At 37.0% G+C, this 17,838-nt stretch overlaps 1 protein-coding gene across 8 annotated transcripts in view; it reads right to left on the bottom strand.

Annotated features, from left to right (window-relative positions):
* The window catches only part of NAA35 (N-alpha-acetyltransferase 35, NatC auxiliary subunit), a 105,604-nt gene that overhangs the window by 87,377 nt on the left and 389 nt on the right, over positions 1–17,838 (bottom strand). For 6 of the 8 annotated variants that reach the window (XM_057305529.1, XM_026518743.4, XM_048218328.2 and 3 more), the window contains 5 exons: positions 17,042–17,170; positions 6,616–6,649; positions 2,857–2,971; positions 1,548–1,622; positions 793–960 (listed from right to left, as the gene is read on the bottom strand). In XM_057305529.1, the coding sequence (XP_057161512.1) occupies positions 793–960; positions 1,548–1,622; positions 2,857–2,971; positions 6,616–6,649; positions 17,042–17,165 (516 nt within the window). In that variant the 5' untranslated portion in view covers positions 17,166–17,170. Of the gene's footprint in view, positions 1–792; positions 961–1,547; positions 1,623–2,856; positions 2,972–6,615; positions 6,650–9,739; positions 9,819–17,041; positions 17,171–17,573; positions 17,682–17,838 lie in introns of those variants that run through there. The other 2 variants (XM_044391101.3, XM_026518747.4) reach the window with 2 other exon arrangements.

The raw sequence follows: 17,838 nt of genomic DNA, 5'->3' as shown, positions 1-17,838 counted from the left end.
AGCTAAATAACCAACAAGTGTGTAAAAAGTAGACAGTATTTCATACACAACTCACAAGCTATATATTCAAATGTGAAGTCATATTAGCTATACTATCCTCACATTATTAATAGAAATTTAGAAAAGCTAATATATACTATAGACTGAACCACTGTAGGAGGTTAAGATATTTATTTTGGATCAGTAACAGCGTTAAAATGAAATATGTTTCAACAAAAGGAAGAATTAAAAATTCTTGTCAATAATTTAAAATGCTATCACATTTCCTCTTAAAATTATCAGCACCTCAGACCTTATTTTTTTTCTCATAAGGAGAAAAATATCTTTCCATGTATAAAACTCACAACACTTCCTCAGGGCAAGGTACTTTGTACAAACTGGAAGAATATATTTATACCCTAAAATATTCTTCATACCTTTGTTTTCCTTAGCTCCCTCTTAACCAAAGACTGAAAGTACAGCACTTCTGTGTTATAATTTATAAGAGACTTGAGGGAAAAAGCTGTGTCTTCTATTATCTTTGTGAATCCCCACAATATCCTACAAAATACTCTGCACATAATGGATACTCAATGAATGGTACTGACGGAAATAACATATACTGAACTGAAGTTCTTTCTTCGAACTGGATTACTTCAGCCAATATATTTGAAAATAGCACGGCATCACTTTAAAAAAACTGTTTTTAACTACATTTGATGATAAAAATATGTATCATATAATCATTTAAATATATCACAATAAATAGGGTGGTCAATAAGCTTCAGGAATTCTCATATTATAAAATCTTACCTCTTCAAAAACAGCAGCTTTATTTACTTTTTCCCTTGCAATGTCACAGATTTTCAGGATTCCCAGAGCAAAAGCTTTCATGGCAGGATCTTCTATAAAGTCTGGATTGTGAATGTAAAGGCATGTAAATACTGTCTGTGCCAAGGAATGACCTTCTAACCATGTTATCTATAAAGAAATAAAAGTATGTGTATGTTTAAAATGACACACAGAGTCTGCAAAGTCTAAACTGTCCCAACAGTCAAGGGCTAAACTGCCACAGACTCAAATAAATGTATTATTAATCATGGCATTTCAAAGATGATTAAAGGGAAAGTCAGAAGAGACAAAAGAATTACAATTCACTTTCACTGACTAAAGTTTTTCAAGAATCATATACCATAAATATGATTAGCTATCTAACAGAAGCATTCTTATGTAGAATTCAGTTTGCAATACATTTGGCGACTAATGAAATTAGAATGCTGCCTTACATACCACCCAAAAGCAATCAATTCCATAATGGAGTCAATAAAAATCCATGAAGTAGGGAATTCACAATTTTAGAACTAACTAGTCCTTAGCAACTCATTTAACTTTTCTTTTTCATCTTTGCTACTATTAACCTAGTTGAGCACATCACATCCCACCTAGATTACTGAAAGAAACTGCACAGGTTTTCCCGCCTTCCATCTCTAATTTGACAATCCCCAACCAGAGGAACTTTCTGGGAAGCAACAGTTTTTAGATTAACCAAGCGTTATTTTAACTCTTACCAAGCAGCAAAAACAAGTATCCATTATCCCTATCAGTTCAGGCAAGGTGAGGTCTTTAATTTTAATGGTACCATCCTAAAAAGGTGGAGAAATAGGACATATGAGAAGTTTTTATAAATTTATGGTTTCTATGTCTGGTAACATTTTGCCTTCGAAAAATTAAAGATTTTAAAAATAAAAATTCTAGAACGATATCATCTGATAAAAACTGAGACACTAACTCTGTATTCTTAAAATATATCTTAAATAGATCTTCAATAAGAAAAATCAAAACCTCTTAATTTGAAACAGACTAAAGGCCATTATAAAGAAACAAAAAGTCAAACCAACCAGTACTTAAAAAACAGTTCAAATTAGTTTTAAGCATTAATAAATATTAGTCATTTTAATGGATCAAAACTACTTACAAAGAGAAAAGTAAACATTTTTAAAAAATTATTTGAGAAAGAGAAAGTGTGCATTCACAAAGAGTGCACGGGGTGGGGGAGAGGGAAGAGAAGCAGAGAGAGAGGGAGAGAGAAAACCTCAAGCAGACTCCCCACTGAGCATGAAGACCAATGTGGGGCTCAGTCTCATTACCCTGAGATCATAACCTGAGCCAAAATCAAGAATCAGATGCTTAACTGACTGAGCCAGCCAGGCGCTCCAAGAAAAGTAAACATTTTTAAAACCCTTCCCTTCAGTTACCTATAACTACTCGTCAATTTTGTTTAGCAAATCTTTCCTCATAAAATATGCAAAATTAAACTCTGTGGCAACTATGAATGAATTTGTAAGTCAATCCTCACAGAGTTAACTTCAAATTCACAACCATAAGCACCTTGCTTAATATATTAATACATAAAATGTAATGCCTTAACCAACTACCCTGGTATTTGAGTATATACTGAAATGCTTTCAAAAATTAATGAATGGGGTGTCTGGGTGGCTTAGCTGGTTAAGTGTCTGCCTTTGGCTCACGTCATGATCCTGGGGTCCTGGGATCGAGCCCCTCACCTGGCTCCCTGCTTAGTGAGGAGTCTGCTTTTCCCTCTCCCTGCTCGTGCTCTCTCTTACTCTCTGAAATAAATACAATCTTTAAAAGAAAAATTAATAAACACAAATTTAGAACAAGCTTGTAATGAAGACTTTGAACAATTTACAGATTTTACAGATTTCAAAAAAGATAACTAAAGGTTATAACTAATTTTTGTTTATATGCCTGAGATGCTCTTAAAAAAAATATACTTTAATAGGCCAAGTTTGATTTTCCTTGTTTTAACATATAAAATAACAAATGATAAAAAACAAAAAGCAAAATGGTAATTACCTTGATAGCTTGTTCAAAATTAAGAACTTTTCGATTAACTTGGTTTCCAATCATGCCAGCATCCATCTTGGGATCCATCATTTCAATGGCAGACATGGCCTCAAAAAGACCAAAGCTGCAAATAAAAAAAACTGACCAAATTGTTTCTGAACCAAATTAAATTTACCCAGATTCCCACAATGATACAAAAATTATTATAGTGCTTTAAATAACTACAGTATTCTATGTATTTAGTTTTCTCAATTTGCTATCACTTCTATTTCAATTAAATAATCTTCCTTTAACATAAAAATTATTCCATGTATTTGTCACTCAAATTATTTTACATGCACTGAGGGGGGAGAAAAGAAAAAAGATGTTGTCTGTGTTTCCTTCAATAAGGTTGCACATGAGAAATTTTGGAAAAAAGATCAACTGGTCTATAATGGATTTCACTTTGCCTTCTTTAAATAATTTTCTCTACTTAAAATTTAGAAAGTTGTGGTTGGAATAATCAGCAAACATTTTCTTTATATCTTGAATAATAGTAATAATCTGGGACATTACTGTCTGTAGCGCTCAAAGTTCTGGCAATAACATAATGAAAAATAATCCAGGAATCCTCTTATTTGTGTCTGGTATTTATGGCTTACTAGCCATAAAAGCAGATAGTTGTGATGCACTGTGGACTGATTTAGTCAGTATATCGTTAACTGAGATATGCCTCAAAAAAATGGGACAGGAACAAAAAAAGCTTAAAAGAAAGTCTGACAGGTGATGAAGCTACTGACTTCATATTTTGCTTAGTTTAAGCTATTAGATTATCAGAAAAATAAAGACATATACCTTGTTACACTAAATCATTTGTCTTAGAAAAGCAGCAGCAAGACATCAAAACCAGCTTAAAGCTCCTTAAAGGAGACATACTCTTCCCTGCAATTCCTCAAATCTCTTAATGCTTCAAGATAATCTGACAAGATGAACATGATATTATTGAAGACAACTCTAGTCTATGCTAATCAAAACCCAAATGGTATTTTTCAAAGAGGCTGTCAAGCCAAAATGGAAAATATGCAAAAGTGGAATTTTTTCAACAAAAACAAGAGATTCGTCAAATATCGAAGATACTGCAAGATATAATAATTGAAAGCATTCTAGAATACACAGATCAATAGAAAACAGCCTAAATCCCATTTCTGTAGGAATTATATATGATAAAGGTAGAATTTCAAAGTAATGAAAAATAGTGGATTAATCAATAAATACTGCTGAGACAAGTGGCTAACCATCTGGAAAAAAGTGAAATCTTTGATTTACACAATTTCAGCAAGTAAAAACTTGAGGCAGATTTAAGTTCTAAACCTAAAAAAAGCAAACAAACAAAAGACTCTTAAATAATTTACAAAACTAGTTAATATATGCAACTGTGTAAATATTTGAAAATTTATATGTGCCGGTAATAAACCATAACTGGAACTCTGTAATTATCTAGGATGGATATTTTTTTATTTTATTTTATTTATTTATTTGACAGAGAGACAGCCAGCGAGAGGGAGAACACAAGCAGGGGGAGTGGGAGAGGAAGAAGCAGGCTTCCAGCGGAGGAGCCTGATGTGGGGCTCGATCCCAGATCGCCGGGATCACGCCCTGAGCCAAAGGCAGACACTTAACGACTGCGCTACCCAGGCGCCCCTAGGATGGATATTTTTAATACAATTTTCAAAAAGTTATTATCTAGAATACAACCGATAAAAATAAATAAGGCAAGCAGTCAAAAAAAAAAAAGAGACAAACAACATGAATGGGCAATTCGCAAAAGAAAAAAATGTATATTAATAATAAAAAAGTGAAAAGCTGCTCAAATTCAAATGTAATCAGGTAATACAAAACAAAACAATGAGGAATTTCTTTGGCCATTCAGAAAGTTTTAAAAATATATTTAGTTTACTCTCATATACTGTTGGTGAGAATGTAAATTGATACAGACCTCTGCTTAGGAAAGTCTGGCTGAACCCATTAAAATCCAGTCATCTGATTCCTAGCTTCCATCCTAAAAATTATTTGTACATGTATCCAAAGAGGCTCGTAGAAAGTAAATGTCTTCAATTTTCCCATGTTACCAAAAATATTGAAATCTAAATGTCCATCAATAGGGATACCACAGAATAATTATGGTACAGCCATTTTGTAAAATACAAACCAACAGTTAAAATGAACACGGCAGAGCTTATATACTAACATAGAAAGATCTCCAAGATATACTGAATGGGGAAGGAATTTTTGAAATAATACATATTGCAGATATGCATTTACAATTAACTATTTTTACAGATTTTACTCATGTATGTAAATATATTTCTTTATAGGTCTAGAAAGACATGCAACAATCTGATAACAGTAATTATCTCTGAGCAAAATATGCATGTGGGAAAGTGGGGGCAGTGTCATGGGAAGTTTTTGTTTCATCTCTGATGTCTGAATTAGTTTAAAACAAAGTATCCATTTATTACTTATAAGAGAACAACTAAAAACAAGTTTGTAATGATAAAATTAAAACCCTAGACCAGTGAGGTTTCTGCCTATTTAGTAAAGCTCTACAGAAACTATAGTAGCATTAAGTTAGCTATTTCATTCATTCAACAAATACCAGCAGCACCTAATATGTGCTAAGCATGGTTCTAGGTACTTAGGATACATGAGTGAGCGGAACAAATGTGCCTGCCTTATGGAAGCTTACATCCAGTGGAAGGAAACAGACAATAAACAATAAAGATAAAAAGTTACATAGCATGTTAGAAACCTGTATGCTAGGGAGAAAACACAAGACAGCTAAGGGAGATATGAATCACAAGAATATAACTTTAATAGATAGATGGTCAGGGGAGGCTGCCGGCAATCATGTTCCCTAGGCTGAGCCGAAAATCTTGGGGAAATGAAGACAGCTTGGTCCCTCCAGCTACCTTCTTTCAAATCTCGTTCCACAGTCAGGAGCCACACTCTTTCCTGCATTAGCTTGTGATATGGTTTCACTACATCTTTCCTAGAATTGCCTGCAGCACCAAAACGATGCCCTAGAGTGGTTCTTAGTGTGGTAGGTCCCTGGAACAGCAGCATCAACCTCATCAGGGAACTTCATAGAAATGCAACATCTGTGGTCCCACGCCAGACCTAAAGAAGGATCTCTGGGGGTGGGGCCCAGCAACATGTGTTTTCAATGTGTGGGATGATTCTGATTCACACTAGAGTCTGAGAAGAACTAAATTTCAGGGCCTACCCCTGCTTCCCAAATGTCCAATCTTGGCCACTAATTAAACATTTCATATTTCTAACCTTGAAATTGGGCCTGGCCAGAGCAGTATGGGAACTGAGGCTATCTACGGTAGTATAAGTAGAATCAAGCAGCTCTCTTTTTTCACCTTTCCAGGGATTCTCGATCTACTTTCATCCAGCCATTATCTCACTCATCTCTGGTCATCAACCAGCCTAATACAAATAACATATAGCCTGTAACTTTTCTTCGAGAATTTCCACATCCTATATATCTAACTCCCAAGGAAAGGACCATGATGCACAGTTTCACAAAGTACAACCATTTCATATTGCAACTAGGGTCAGCTGCCCCAAAATAACTCACCAATGTTAAATATATATCTGTAATTCATTTTATTTTTACAGCTTTGAAATGTAATTATTACCCAGGTCTCAAGGACTACTATTGCATATGAGAAAAAACAGATGGAAATATTACACTACACTATTTCAAATGACATAAATACTTACAGCTTATCATGAAGCAGTTCTCCCAACTTTAATTCTAAAAGAAACAAAGAGAAAAATCCTTTGAATAATACCATCTTTTTAAATTTTAATTCTGAGAAAAAAGTTTTGTTTGAAAAATGGGCTTGCGTTAAACTTCATTTTCTAAGAAATTATTATTTGTACTCAATTACTAATATAATGCCTTCTACAGCGTGAATATTTAAACTCTATAAATTGAACTTTTTAGAATTAGCAAGCAACCCACCACAGGCCAAAATAATCTAATCAGAATTACCAACCTCATTTTAAAGTATCACTAGTAAATTTCCCCCTAAGTACACTTTTTCACAGAACTATTTCTCAAGTTGTTTTTAAACCACTTGGTGTCATAATCTAACCTCTTTTTGTTCCAGGAACAGTGCCAAAGCTACTTTTTAAAATTACATTTTATTTCAATGTAGAAAACAGAGTAAACAGCTAAGCAAAACAGTATTCATCTCCTATAAAATAGGTCCCAACCTTAGCTGCATACTATATCAACTCTGGAGCCTGTGAAAATCCCAACATCCAAGCAGCACCCTAAACCAATTAAATTCTAGGGGTGGGGCCTCTGCAGTGGTTTTAAAGCACTACTGGTGGTTTCAATATGCAGGGAAGCTGAGAACCACTACCATAATATTTTAAGTAGCTTAAGGACTGATGGTCAAATCTGCGCAAAGCGCTAGTTTTCAGCAGTTCTCAAGAACGGTCTGGGAACCCAGGTGGTGTCTGTGATATTAAAATAACTTTCATAGTAATATTGGGGCACCTGGGTGGCTCAGTCGGTTAAGCATCATCCAACTTTTGATTTCAGCTCAAGTCATGATCTCAGGGTTGTGAGACTGAGGCCCGTGTCGGGATCCATGCGGAATCTGCAGCCTGCTTAAGATTCTTTCTCTCCTTCTTCCACTGCCCCTCCACCACCACTCACTCCTGCACGCACTGGTGCGCTCCGGCTCACACTCTTTCCTCTCTCTCAAATAGATAAAATTTAAAAATTACTTTTCTAGAAATACTACAACACTGTCTTTTTCAGTGTGTTGACATTTGCACTGATGACGCAAAAGCAATGGCATAAAGAGGAAAAATAAAAAATTGGCGGGTGGGGGGGGGGAGACACACTGCTTTAGTTTCAGCACAAATTAAGACAGTGGCCCCAAGCTAAATAGTGTATTCTTTACCTCCATGCACCTGCAGTTAAAAAAGACAAACTTTTTTTTTAGATTTTACTTAAGAAGTCCTTGATAAAGCAGTAAAATGATTAACCTCAGGGCTGGGACCAGGGCACAGCAAGTGAAGCAGCTCCCATGCAAATTTAAAGAGGCACTCACTTTCCGGCAGCAAATCCTTAAATTTTGCACCCTAGGTGCCTCAATCACTTCATCCTAGTGCTGGCCCTGATTTCTCTGATTAAATCTCAGTCTCTGAGTACATCTTCTAAATATTCTATTTGACAAAATGGGAAGTATAAACACTTCTGCTGCATACCAATGTAAGACTCTGTCTTAAGGAAAAGCACTTGCACAATTATGGAACACTGTTTTTACCTGAAACTACAATGGCCAAACGATACTTATTCAGATCTGAGAATATGTAATTTTCTTGGAAATAAATGAGTTTGTTGCTTTAAGAAAAACAACCAACATTGTGTGTTGCCAATGATAAAATTCGAGCTTGTAAGCAAAAATTAGAACTTGGAGAAACAATCTGACACTGTAAACCTGATAGCTTCCCAATACTTAAAAAAGACTTTTCTGATGATATTGGTGGTGATATTAACAAATTTGCTTTTCAGTATGTTATAATTACATCAGCATTTGGAAGATCTGCTTAACTCAATGAACCAATATTTTCCAAATGGCAACACAAAGATCCATTCAAAGTTCAAGGCAAATCAGTGGATTTTAATGTAACAAAGAATGGAAGTCCACTGACACATTTTTAGATTCCACATCACAACTAATCTTTAAGAAATTACCACCTGTCAAGTTTTGTTGTACTGTAGTATCACAGAAGAGTATCCACAATTATCTGAAAAGGTTCCTCCGTTTTTCAACTACATATTGGGTGAGGCCAGATTTACCTCATATACTTCAAACAAACACAGACAGGAATTCAGGTGCCCTCTGTTACGCTGACATTAAAGAGGTTTTCAAAAATATAAAACACCTCCATTCTTGCAAGTTATTCTATTTTGAAAAATACATTTTCCATTAAAAAACAACATGGTAACATGCAATTGGTTTATAAGTGTTTTTAAATGAACTGCTAAGTATTTTTTAAATTTCTCAGTTTTAAATTTTAACACAGTAAACATCTATATATATATATTAATACACAAACAATTTTTAAGAGTTTAAAACTGTAATTTTTAAGAGTATAATGGGCTCCTAAGACCAAAAAATTTGAGAACTGCTATAATAATTTATCAAAACGCCTAAGGTAGATTTGGGTACCAAATAGCTTCACCAAACTTAAAAACACTCCACAGACCTAAAACAATCACTCTGGGCCTTGGTCTCCTATCTGTAAAATGAAGGTGTGAACTAGCTGACTCTCCTTAGGTTCCTCGGGCCTGGGTGGCTCGGTTGATTAAGGTCGATGAAGTAACCAACTCTTGATTTCGGCTCATGTCATGATGTCAAAATCCTGGGATTGAGCCCCACCTTGGGCTCTGAACTCAGTACAGAGTCTGCCTGTCCCTCTCCGTGTGTGTGTGTGTGTGTGTGTGTGTGCGCGCGCGTGCGCACGCTGGCTCTCTCTCAAATAAATAAATAAATAAAATCTTAAAAAAAAAATAAAAGAACATCAGTAATCAGATCACAGTAAACTGTAGGCAGGAAACTTCAAAATTTACTCAACTAAGCAGAGTGCAAGCACTCTGACTATGATCAACACCCGGACACAGAATCATGATCCTCTACAGCACTACAGACCTGAGCAGTCTCCAAAAATTCAGTGAGAAGGATGTTTTACATTTATCATTAGCAGTAAGAGCAATGACATCACACATCATGTAGTCCCTGGAAAATTCCACAGTACAAATAAGAGAATGAGAGTCAAAAAGGCCAGTTAACATCTCGGTATTATATGGAAATAGTTTTACCTTGGAAATTGTTTTGACCTTGCATACCCTTTGAAATGGTCTTGATGATCCCAGGGATCAGACACACCAAACGGCTGAACTAAGTTAACACAATGATAAAAAATAGGTACTTTTACTTTTAAGTTAAAGCCTTAAGTAGGTGCACTACTACATAGCTTAAAACACTCAGAGCAAAGGAAAACATTAGACACATGGATAAGTTGATGATTCAAATTTTTTTTACTACCTCGACAATAAACCCCCTTTTCCTTTTATCCTCATTCTCATATAAGGCATGAATAGACCTGTTGTGAGAGAAAATTTAACTCAATTTTGCGGATCACAGAATTTCCTAATACCTTACCTAATACCTAACTCCTTCCTTTTGCCTTGGCAATGAATAATAAATCATAACTTGTGGTGGAGTTTGGGTATGCAGTAGTACCAACCACTTGGAGCATATGATAATTCTCCTGAGAAAAAGTTATCTTACAGGACAGAGAAAAACATGTACCTATGTGACAAGGCAAATACATTTTATCATAAGTGAACAGATCATGTGTAAACTGAAGTTATAGATATTTCAACAGATTTCCACCCATAACATTATAAACGATGGTTAAGTTCCCAGCTAAGGACCCTATGAACACCAACTGAATCAGTACGCTGAATGATACAGTTGAAATTCAATACCATTGTAATAATGATATTTAAACCAACTGAGGTTTACCAGGGGGTACAGGTGGCCAACTGAACACATGCAACTACCTTTAATTCCCTCCTGAAATCTCATTAAAACAACCAGAGGAAGTGTGTGTGTCTGTGTTTTAAGAAAGGTATACACTCCAAAGAAGAAGAGAAACAGGTGCAGAAGTAGTACAACAAAATTGGGGAAACTCGGGAATAAAAAGACAAATTAAGTAGTTTCTTAGCAAACTCAAGAAAACAGAATTTCTAAAACCAGGAGTGAAGACAGCCAAAAATCAACCTGACTTACCTCTTGCCCCTAAAAGTGCAGATAAAGGGAGATAAAACATGGAGGACTGAGCAGTCAGACAACACAGAACCCTGTCCTATTTACAGAGCAGGATAACTGCCCCCCCCCCCAGCCCTACATACTGAAGAGTTTTTTTGAAGAGGATAAAGACACCTCCAGAGACATAAGGTTATTGGAAGGCCAGGGTACAGTACTGGAAAGAGGGGGCATTAAGTGAATATGTGAAAACCGCAGATCTCTTCCCCCACTTAAACTGTTAAATCACAGGCAGTCAAGCCACAGTTTCAACTTCAAGGCAAGAGATTAGATACATTTTCTCTACTAAATACAATCTTCCCAAGTAGAAAGAGCTAAATAACTTATATCAGATGTTCTTCACCACAAAAGCCAAGTCAGATCACCTGACAGTGACAGTCAATGTCAATAAGTCCCATTCAAAAATTCAGAGCTTCCAATTGGCTTTTTGGTCTCCCACCCTTAGACAGGCAACAAAGAATTCTTAGATATCTGAAGTAATGCCCAAATACGAAAGATATAAACTAAAGGAAACAAACTAAAAAAAGAAAAGGCACGTTGGAGGAAAGATACTATATCAAAGAACAAACATTGAAAAGAACTACTATCCTTAGAGAGATAAACAGTGCAATCCTAAAACAAAAACAGGACATTTTACTTTTTTTAAAAAGGGAGGAGGAATATTCAGAGAAAAGAAATCTTAAAAATTAAGAACACCGCAGCAGAAAAGAAAAATAGCTTTGGAAGACAGAGTCTTAGTACATTCAGGCTGCTCCAACAAAAAAATACTATAAGCTGGGCAGCCTATAAACAACAAACGTTTATTTCTCACAGTTCTAATATCTGGGAAGTCCAAGTAAAGGCACAAGTAGATATTTCGTGAGGGCCCATTTGCTAGACAGCCGTCTTTCTGCTGTAACCTCAAATAGCAGAAGGGACTAATCCCATTCATGTGGGCTCCATTCTCATGAACTAAGCACCTCCCAAAGGTTCAATATCTAAAAAACAGACACTCCATAAGGAGAATACAAAAAACAAACAAAAAACAATAACAAAAAAACCCAAAGAGAAAATAGAGTAATTAAAGAAGTTTACTGGAACTGAAAGATCAGACAAGGTGAGAGGACCTCAAAGTTATCAACCAGGCAAACCACTGTGAAAGGTGTGTATACGGGGTCAAACAGAAGATCTTAAAAGGTTACATATGAAAGGTCAGTTATCAGAATGCAATCAAACTTCTTAACAGCCACCTCAGAGCAAAAAAATCAGTTGGTCATGCCCTCAAAATTATCAAAGATATCCAAACATATTATATTATCAATAAAGTGGGAAGATAGAATAAAGACATTTTCAGACATGCAGAGCCTCAAAAAACTGTATCTCCCACGCGCTCTACTCAGGAGGAGAATAAAGATGTCTCATCTCTTAAAGAAACCCCAGGCTGATGACCTCAGGATCACACGATGAAGTCCAGACTGGAGCAATAAGTAAGACACTTGAGGAGAAATTTCTTCAGAGATGAAAATGACAGGATGTCTGTGGTGTCTGAACGTCTGAAGGAGATTTAGACAAGTGGTAAAGAGTCTAAGGTAGAATTAATAATAACTACATAGATTTTGGGTATAATTTTTTGTGTGCAGGAAGGAAAAAGTAATAAAAGCTTTACTTTTTGGCTCAGCTATGGATAATATTTGCATATCCATAATGTAGCTATAACTATACGGACAGAAGTCCATAGATGATGCCAAACTGTGAATGCAAGGAATCAAGACGTGGCAATAAAAGCATGCTATCTAGAATTATGGATACTGGAATAACCAGCTAAAAGAGGGAAAGTGGTAACTTCTGAGGGCACCTTTTCTGTTAACCAAAAACTACCAACATAACAGAGGATACACAATACCTGCCTGATTAAAAAGAAAATCTGGTAAGATGCATTCAACCATGCAGAAGAGATCTCAAAGTGCATCAAAGGTCCCATTCTCTTCTCATTGCTCGCTCTATGTTAATGCTAGTTGTTAGAGAAGTGTTAACACATCCATCTGTATGTTCCTTTCCTGAAGAATCCAGGGTCACAAAGGTTAAATGATAGCTGAATATTATGGAAAATAATCTAAATAGAGTGAACTACACAGCATTATTGACATTTTGCATAAAATAACTAATTCTTTGTGGGGGCTATCCTGTGCAGCATCTTTGGTGTGTACCACTAGACACCAGTAGCAGCCCACCTCCTACTGTGACAACCAAAAATGCTGCAAGGCATTGGCAAACATTCCTTGAGGGGCAAAGTCAACCCTAGTAGATAATCACTAATCTAAAGTGACCCACAATTAACCAGTGCTGTCCACCCCACCCATGCTCTACCATTGAAAACATTCTTGATAGGATGTAACAAGGAAAACGTAATTTTCATTTCCAAAATTAAAAAAAAAAAAGTATTTTACAGGTTGCCCAGATCTTTCACCAAGACAATTTCCATCCATCTTTCTCATCTTGGAATAAAGTGCTAACAAACAGTAAATTCCTAGAACAATGATTCTCAAACTGGGGTTTATGAATTCAGTGGAGGAGTAGTCCATAAAAGTTTTATTAAGAATCTATATTTTTTTCTTAAAAAAACAAACAAAAAGAATCTATATTTTTTCTAAGAAATTGTTAAATGCTATGTAATCAGATGATAATTAAGAAATTATAGATTACCATAATGGATAATAACATTACAATCAAGTATTGCTGTAATTTCAGTGCCCAATCTTGTGTTCATAATTATGCTGGTTTCAGGCAATCACCCAAAATGACAGCATTTAATGTAATGCAGTGGTTCTCAAACTTCTGAAGTACAAGATCCATATACTCTCTAATTAGAAGAAATATGGCCTTAAAATATTCATTCATTTTTTAAACAAATATATATTAGGCATCTATAAATGTTCTGAATGAGAGAAGATAGTACACAAAGGAAAAGAAACAAAAAGCTTAAGAATCCTGGATTTTAAAAGAGGTAAATCAATAAGAGGAGTTTTCTAAAAGTACTGTGCAAGAGCTGAAGAAACTGGATAGGTGAGGGGGCCTTAAACCATAGGGCCTGTGAGAAAGACTAAGAAGGAATGAGTGAAGCCATCAAAGACAGAAGGACATGGGATGACAGGATGGACCCATGTCCTTCTAGACTAAAGCTCAAAGAGAATGGAAATAATGATAGCCAACCTTGGATTACCTCTGGGTTCTAGACACTTAATGGTGTCATCATTCTAGGAGAGATTGTTGGCTCTCCACAGAGAGTGTGAAAGAAGGGAATCTAGTAGGTAGAAGAAGGAACAATGTGTATTTTATGATCATTTGTGTTTAAGTGAAATTTCTAAGTTGTGGGTTTGTACTTCAGAAAGCACCTAACTTTAGACAACCAAATGAAATATGAAGATCAAAGGCTTTTTATGTAAGAGTCAATGAGATGGTTTGAGTAAGGCAAAGTTTCCTAGAGAAGCAAAGCTCAGAGGTATTATTTAGATGAATGACATGTCATGTATCAGGCACAGTAACAGTAATGGCACCATATATTCAAAATAATTTCAGGGGAAAAAAAAGGCAAGGGCCTCAATGTCAGATATAGGAAATGTGGAGGGAATGTGTGCCATCTGCCTAACAGGAAATAAAAGAAGTGATGAAATTAGAATTTGGTCCAGAAGACTTTGAAGAGTCACTAAGAGAACAAGTAGAAATGTACATGAAAAACACTATCATCTCTATGTATATTTATTTACCTTTTTATTTAGGTACCAAGAAAACAATCACCAAAATCTAGCCAAATGCCATCACACTGTTACTAAAGAGGAAAGACCACTGCAACAGTTAAAGGGGATAATAATATTTGTTTTAAATTTAATCCTTGGAAAGTTGCTGGAACAGAAGTCTAAACTAAACTGATGCTATGAATCTGGTTATTTCAAGAGAAAACAAATAATTAATATCACAGGCTCAAGAGCTGCCAACAGCCTTTAGTCCTAAATCTGCATGTAAAGGGAGATCACTTCTACATCCACTTTTCAGTTTCAAGTATACCTCACATCTGTGCCACTTGAGAAAGTGCAAGAGCTAATTATGAAGAGTTAATAGGATGATTTGAGGCTGGCAACAAAATGACATGCTACCCCCTCTCAATCCCCACTGACACAGGGATTAAATCATATTGCCTATTCAAGGTTTCTTCCATGAAGAAGCAAAATTATTCACTCTTCCTCAAACATCAAACTCTCACTGAACTCTGGCTGTAATGGTTCATCTCAATCTAGAATAATTCCCTCACATTCACTTATAGAAACTTGACCACTCCTTTAGGGCCAACCGTAGCCATATGAACTTCATAAAACCTTTTCCATTTAGGTTCAGAATGACAGCCCTCTAACACACATCACTTAAAAATCAGTGCAAGATGATGGGTATAATCCACTAATAGTTTAAGATCTCTGGCACAAAACTTACACTGTAACTTACACTTCTTTTTCTTTCCCTTGGATAGACAAATATGGGCAGTCCCCCAGTTCTCAGTCTAATGTTCCTTCCACAATTTCACTTAGGCATACTTTAACTGGACACGTATTTCAAAACAATAAAAGGACAGGCGTATGATTTAGCATCTTGCTTATACTCAAGCTGGCTCCCTTTCCACCTGCAGCTACTCCAAATCTCTACTCCTCAAGAGCACTATTCCAAACACTCCATCTCACCAGCACCAGAGACTTACCCCTGTTCAGTAAGGAAAAAAAAAAAAAAAAAAAAAAACCATCGAGATGTGCATCCCTCCACCATTCCTATCATCCGTTTAGAAATATACTTCTTTCAGGCGCCTGGGTGGCTCAGTCGGTTGGGCATCTGCCTACAGCTCAGGTCATGATTTCAGGATCCTGGGATCAAGTCCCACATCAGGCTCCCTACTCCTCAGAGAGTCTGCTTCTCCCTTTGCCCCTCCCCCCATTCATTCGCTCTCTCAAATAAATAAATAGAATCTTAAAAAATACATACATACCTGTTTTTTCACCAATCCTAACCACCTTTCCTCCTGTCTCAGTAATTCCTCATTCTTTTCCAAGTTAATTTCTCTACCATGTTCTTGATCCCATCCTGTCTTCAAATTCAAGCTCTCTACCAATTTTTTAAAGATTTTATTTATTTATTTGAGAGGCAGAACCCGTGTGCAACATGCAAGAGAACACAAGTGGGGGGCACTGCACAGAGGGAAAGGAAAAAGCTATGCAGGGAGCCTGAAGCAGGGCTAAATCCCAGGACCCCAGGATCATGACCTGACTGGAAGGAGATGCTTAACCAACTAGCTACCCAGGCACCCCTTTCACTCTATCAATTTGTTTCTTTCTCTTTCCAGTCTCTCCCTAAGGCTCACTCCCCTCAGACAACAGACATGCTTATTTCTCTAAGCACTTATGCCTATACATTTATTGAACTATTTCTATGTACCAGGCAATGTTCTGTGTACTAGGGTTACAGACAAGATCTCTGCACTCACAGAGCTTATGTTCCAGCTGACAATAAATAAGAAATAACTGAAAATGACAGTTTCTGACAGTAGATAAGTATTATGACAAAAATAAAACAGAGTGATTCAACTGAGGCGGAGCTGGACAGAAGAGAACAGGGCTAAATCTACTTAGATTAGTTGTTTTAAGACATCCTCACTGGGGAGGTAACATTTAACCGGCCAGGAAGGAGTCATCTATGTGGAGACCTGGAGGCAGAGCAGTTTAAGATACAGAAAAAGAAATATGCAGAGGTCCAAGGGAAACTTCCCTGGTGTGCTTAATGACATACAAAGGACGTTATGACTAATATAATGAGCCTAATGGGGCAGTCATACAAAAATGAAGTCAGTGGTAGGCAGGCACCAGACCATACAGGCCATGGGGATGGAATACGGATTTTATTCTATATGGAACAGGAAGCCACTGGAGACTCTTAAGCAGTAATAATGTGATTTGATTATTTAAAAATCTCAAATATACAATAATACTACCATCTTTAGGTCAATACAATTCATGTTTCCACAGTTTGAAATTATTGCCATGTACCCTCTAATCTGTTATTTAAAGTGTATTTCATGCACTATCAAATACTGACTGGCTTTAAATGAAAGTTAAAATTAGAGGGTAGAGAATGAATAAGTGTGGTCAACTAACTTGATAAACCACACTTACCTGTTGATTTCTTTTCATTTATTGAGTTAGTCTACAAATCGCAATCGAGATTTTATTTTACCTTTTCCCAGATTTTGAATTTCTAGTCCAAAAATTCAAACTCACCTCGACAGGCTTCTTCAAAATCTTGGGTTATGTCCACCCAGCTTGTATTGCTTTTTTCCATCTTTTCTGGTATACTGAGCTCCCATCCGGAATCATCATCTTCCACAGAAGCTTTCATGACCATAATGCCTATAAAATTAACACTGGTGTAAACGAGATTGTGGCTTTCAGGGCAAGCGTATTTGCAAGCCATGTGTGTTCGCTCAAGTACTGGACGGAAGTCTTACTCAACTGCCAGACCTCATCTAAGTTTGAGGATGGCACTAGGGGAAAAAAATCTTAAAGCAATTAAATCTTACATTAACACTACTGCTGCTTATTTACTAATAGCCCAGCACCTACCAGGGCTTTAAGAGTTTGCCTTCCCACCGAAAAAAAAATCAGAAGTCACCCCACCACTAGTCCAAACAGGATCAACTCGAGCTTCCAACTTTCCACACTGGCCACAAATGACCAAGGCACTCTTCAGAGTCCCCTCTCGCAGCCCCGGAGCCCATGAGGCAACTATATTCAAGTCTGGGTGGTCCCTCACCTGCCGGGAGCTCTCTGGGCCGACCTCTTCCCAGCCCGGCAGGACCCCCGCGGGGGACCTACCCGCCCGGCCCAGGGTGGCGGCGCACCTGAGGCGGGGACCCGCCCCACGTCCGCCCTACCCGGGTCAGCCTGGCCCAACCCCGGCCCCACAGGGCGCGGAAGCAAGGACAGAGCTGGCGTCGCGCGGGAGGGCGGGCACGCCCGGTGCCGGGTCGTCGCCCGGGCAACACCGGGCAAAGCCCCGGCCTCGGCGGGCAGGGAAC

This window comes from Ursus arctos, unplaced genomic scaffold (genome assembly GCF_023065955.2).
Source record: "Ursus arctos isolate Adak ecotype North America unplaced genomic scaffold, UrsArc2.0 scaffold_33, whole genome shotgun sequence".
Lineage (NCBI taxonomy): Eukaryota > Metazoa > Chordata > Mammalia > Carnivora > Ursidae > Ursus > Ursus arctos.
Note: the sequence above shows the minus strand (reverse complement) of the source record. Positions and strands in the feature narration are given on the sequence as shown.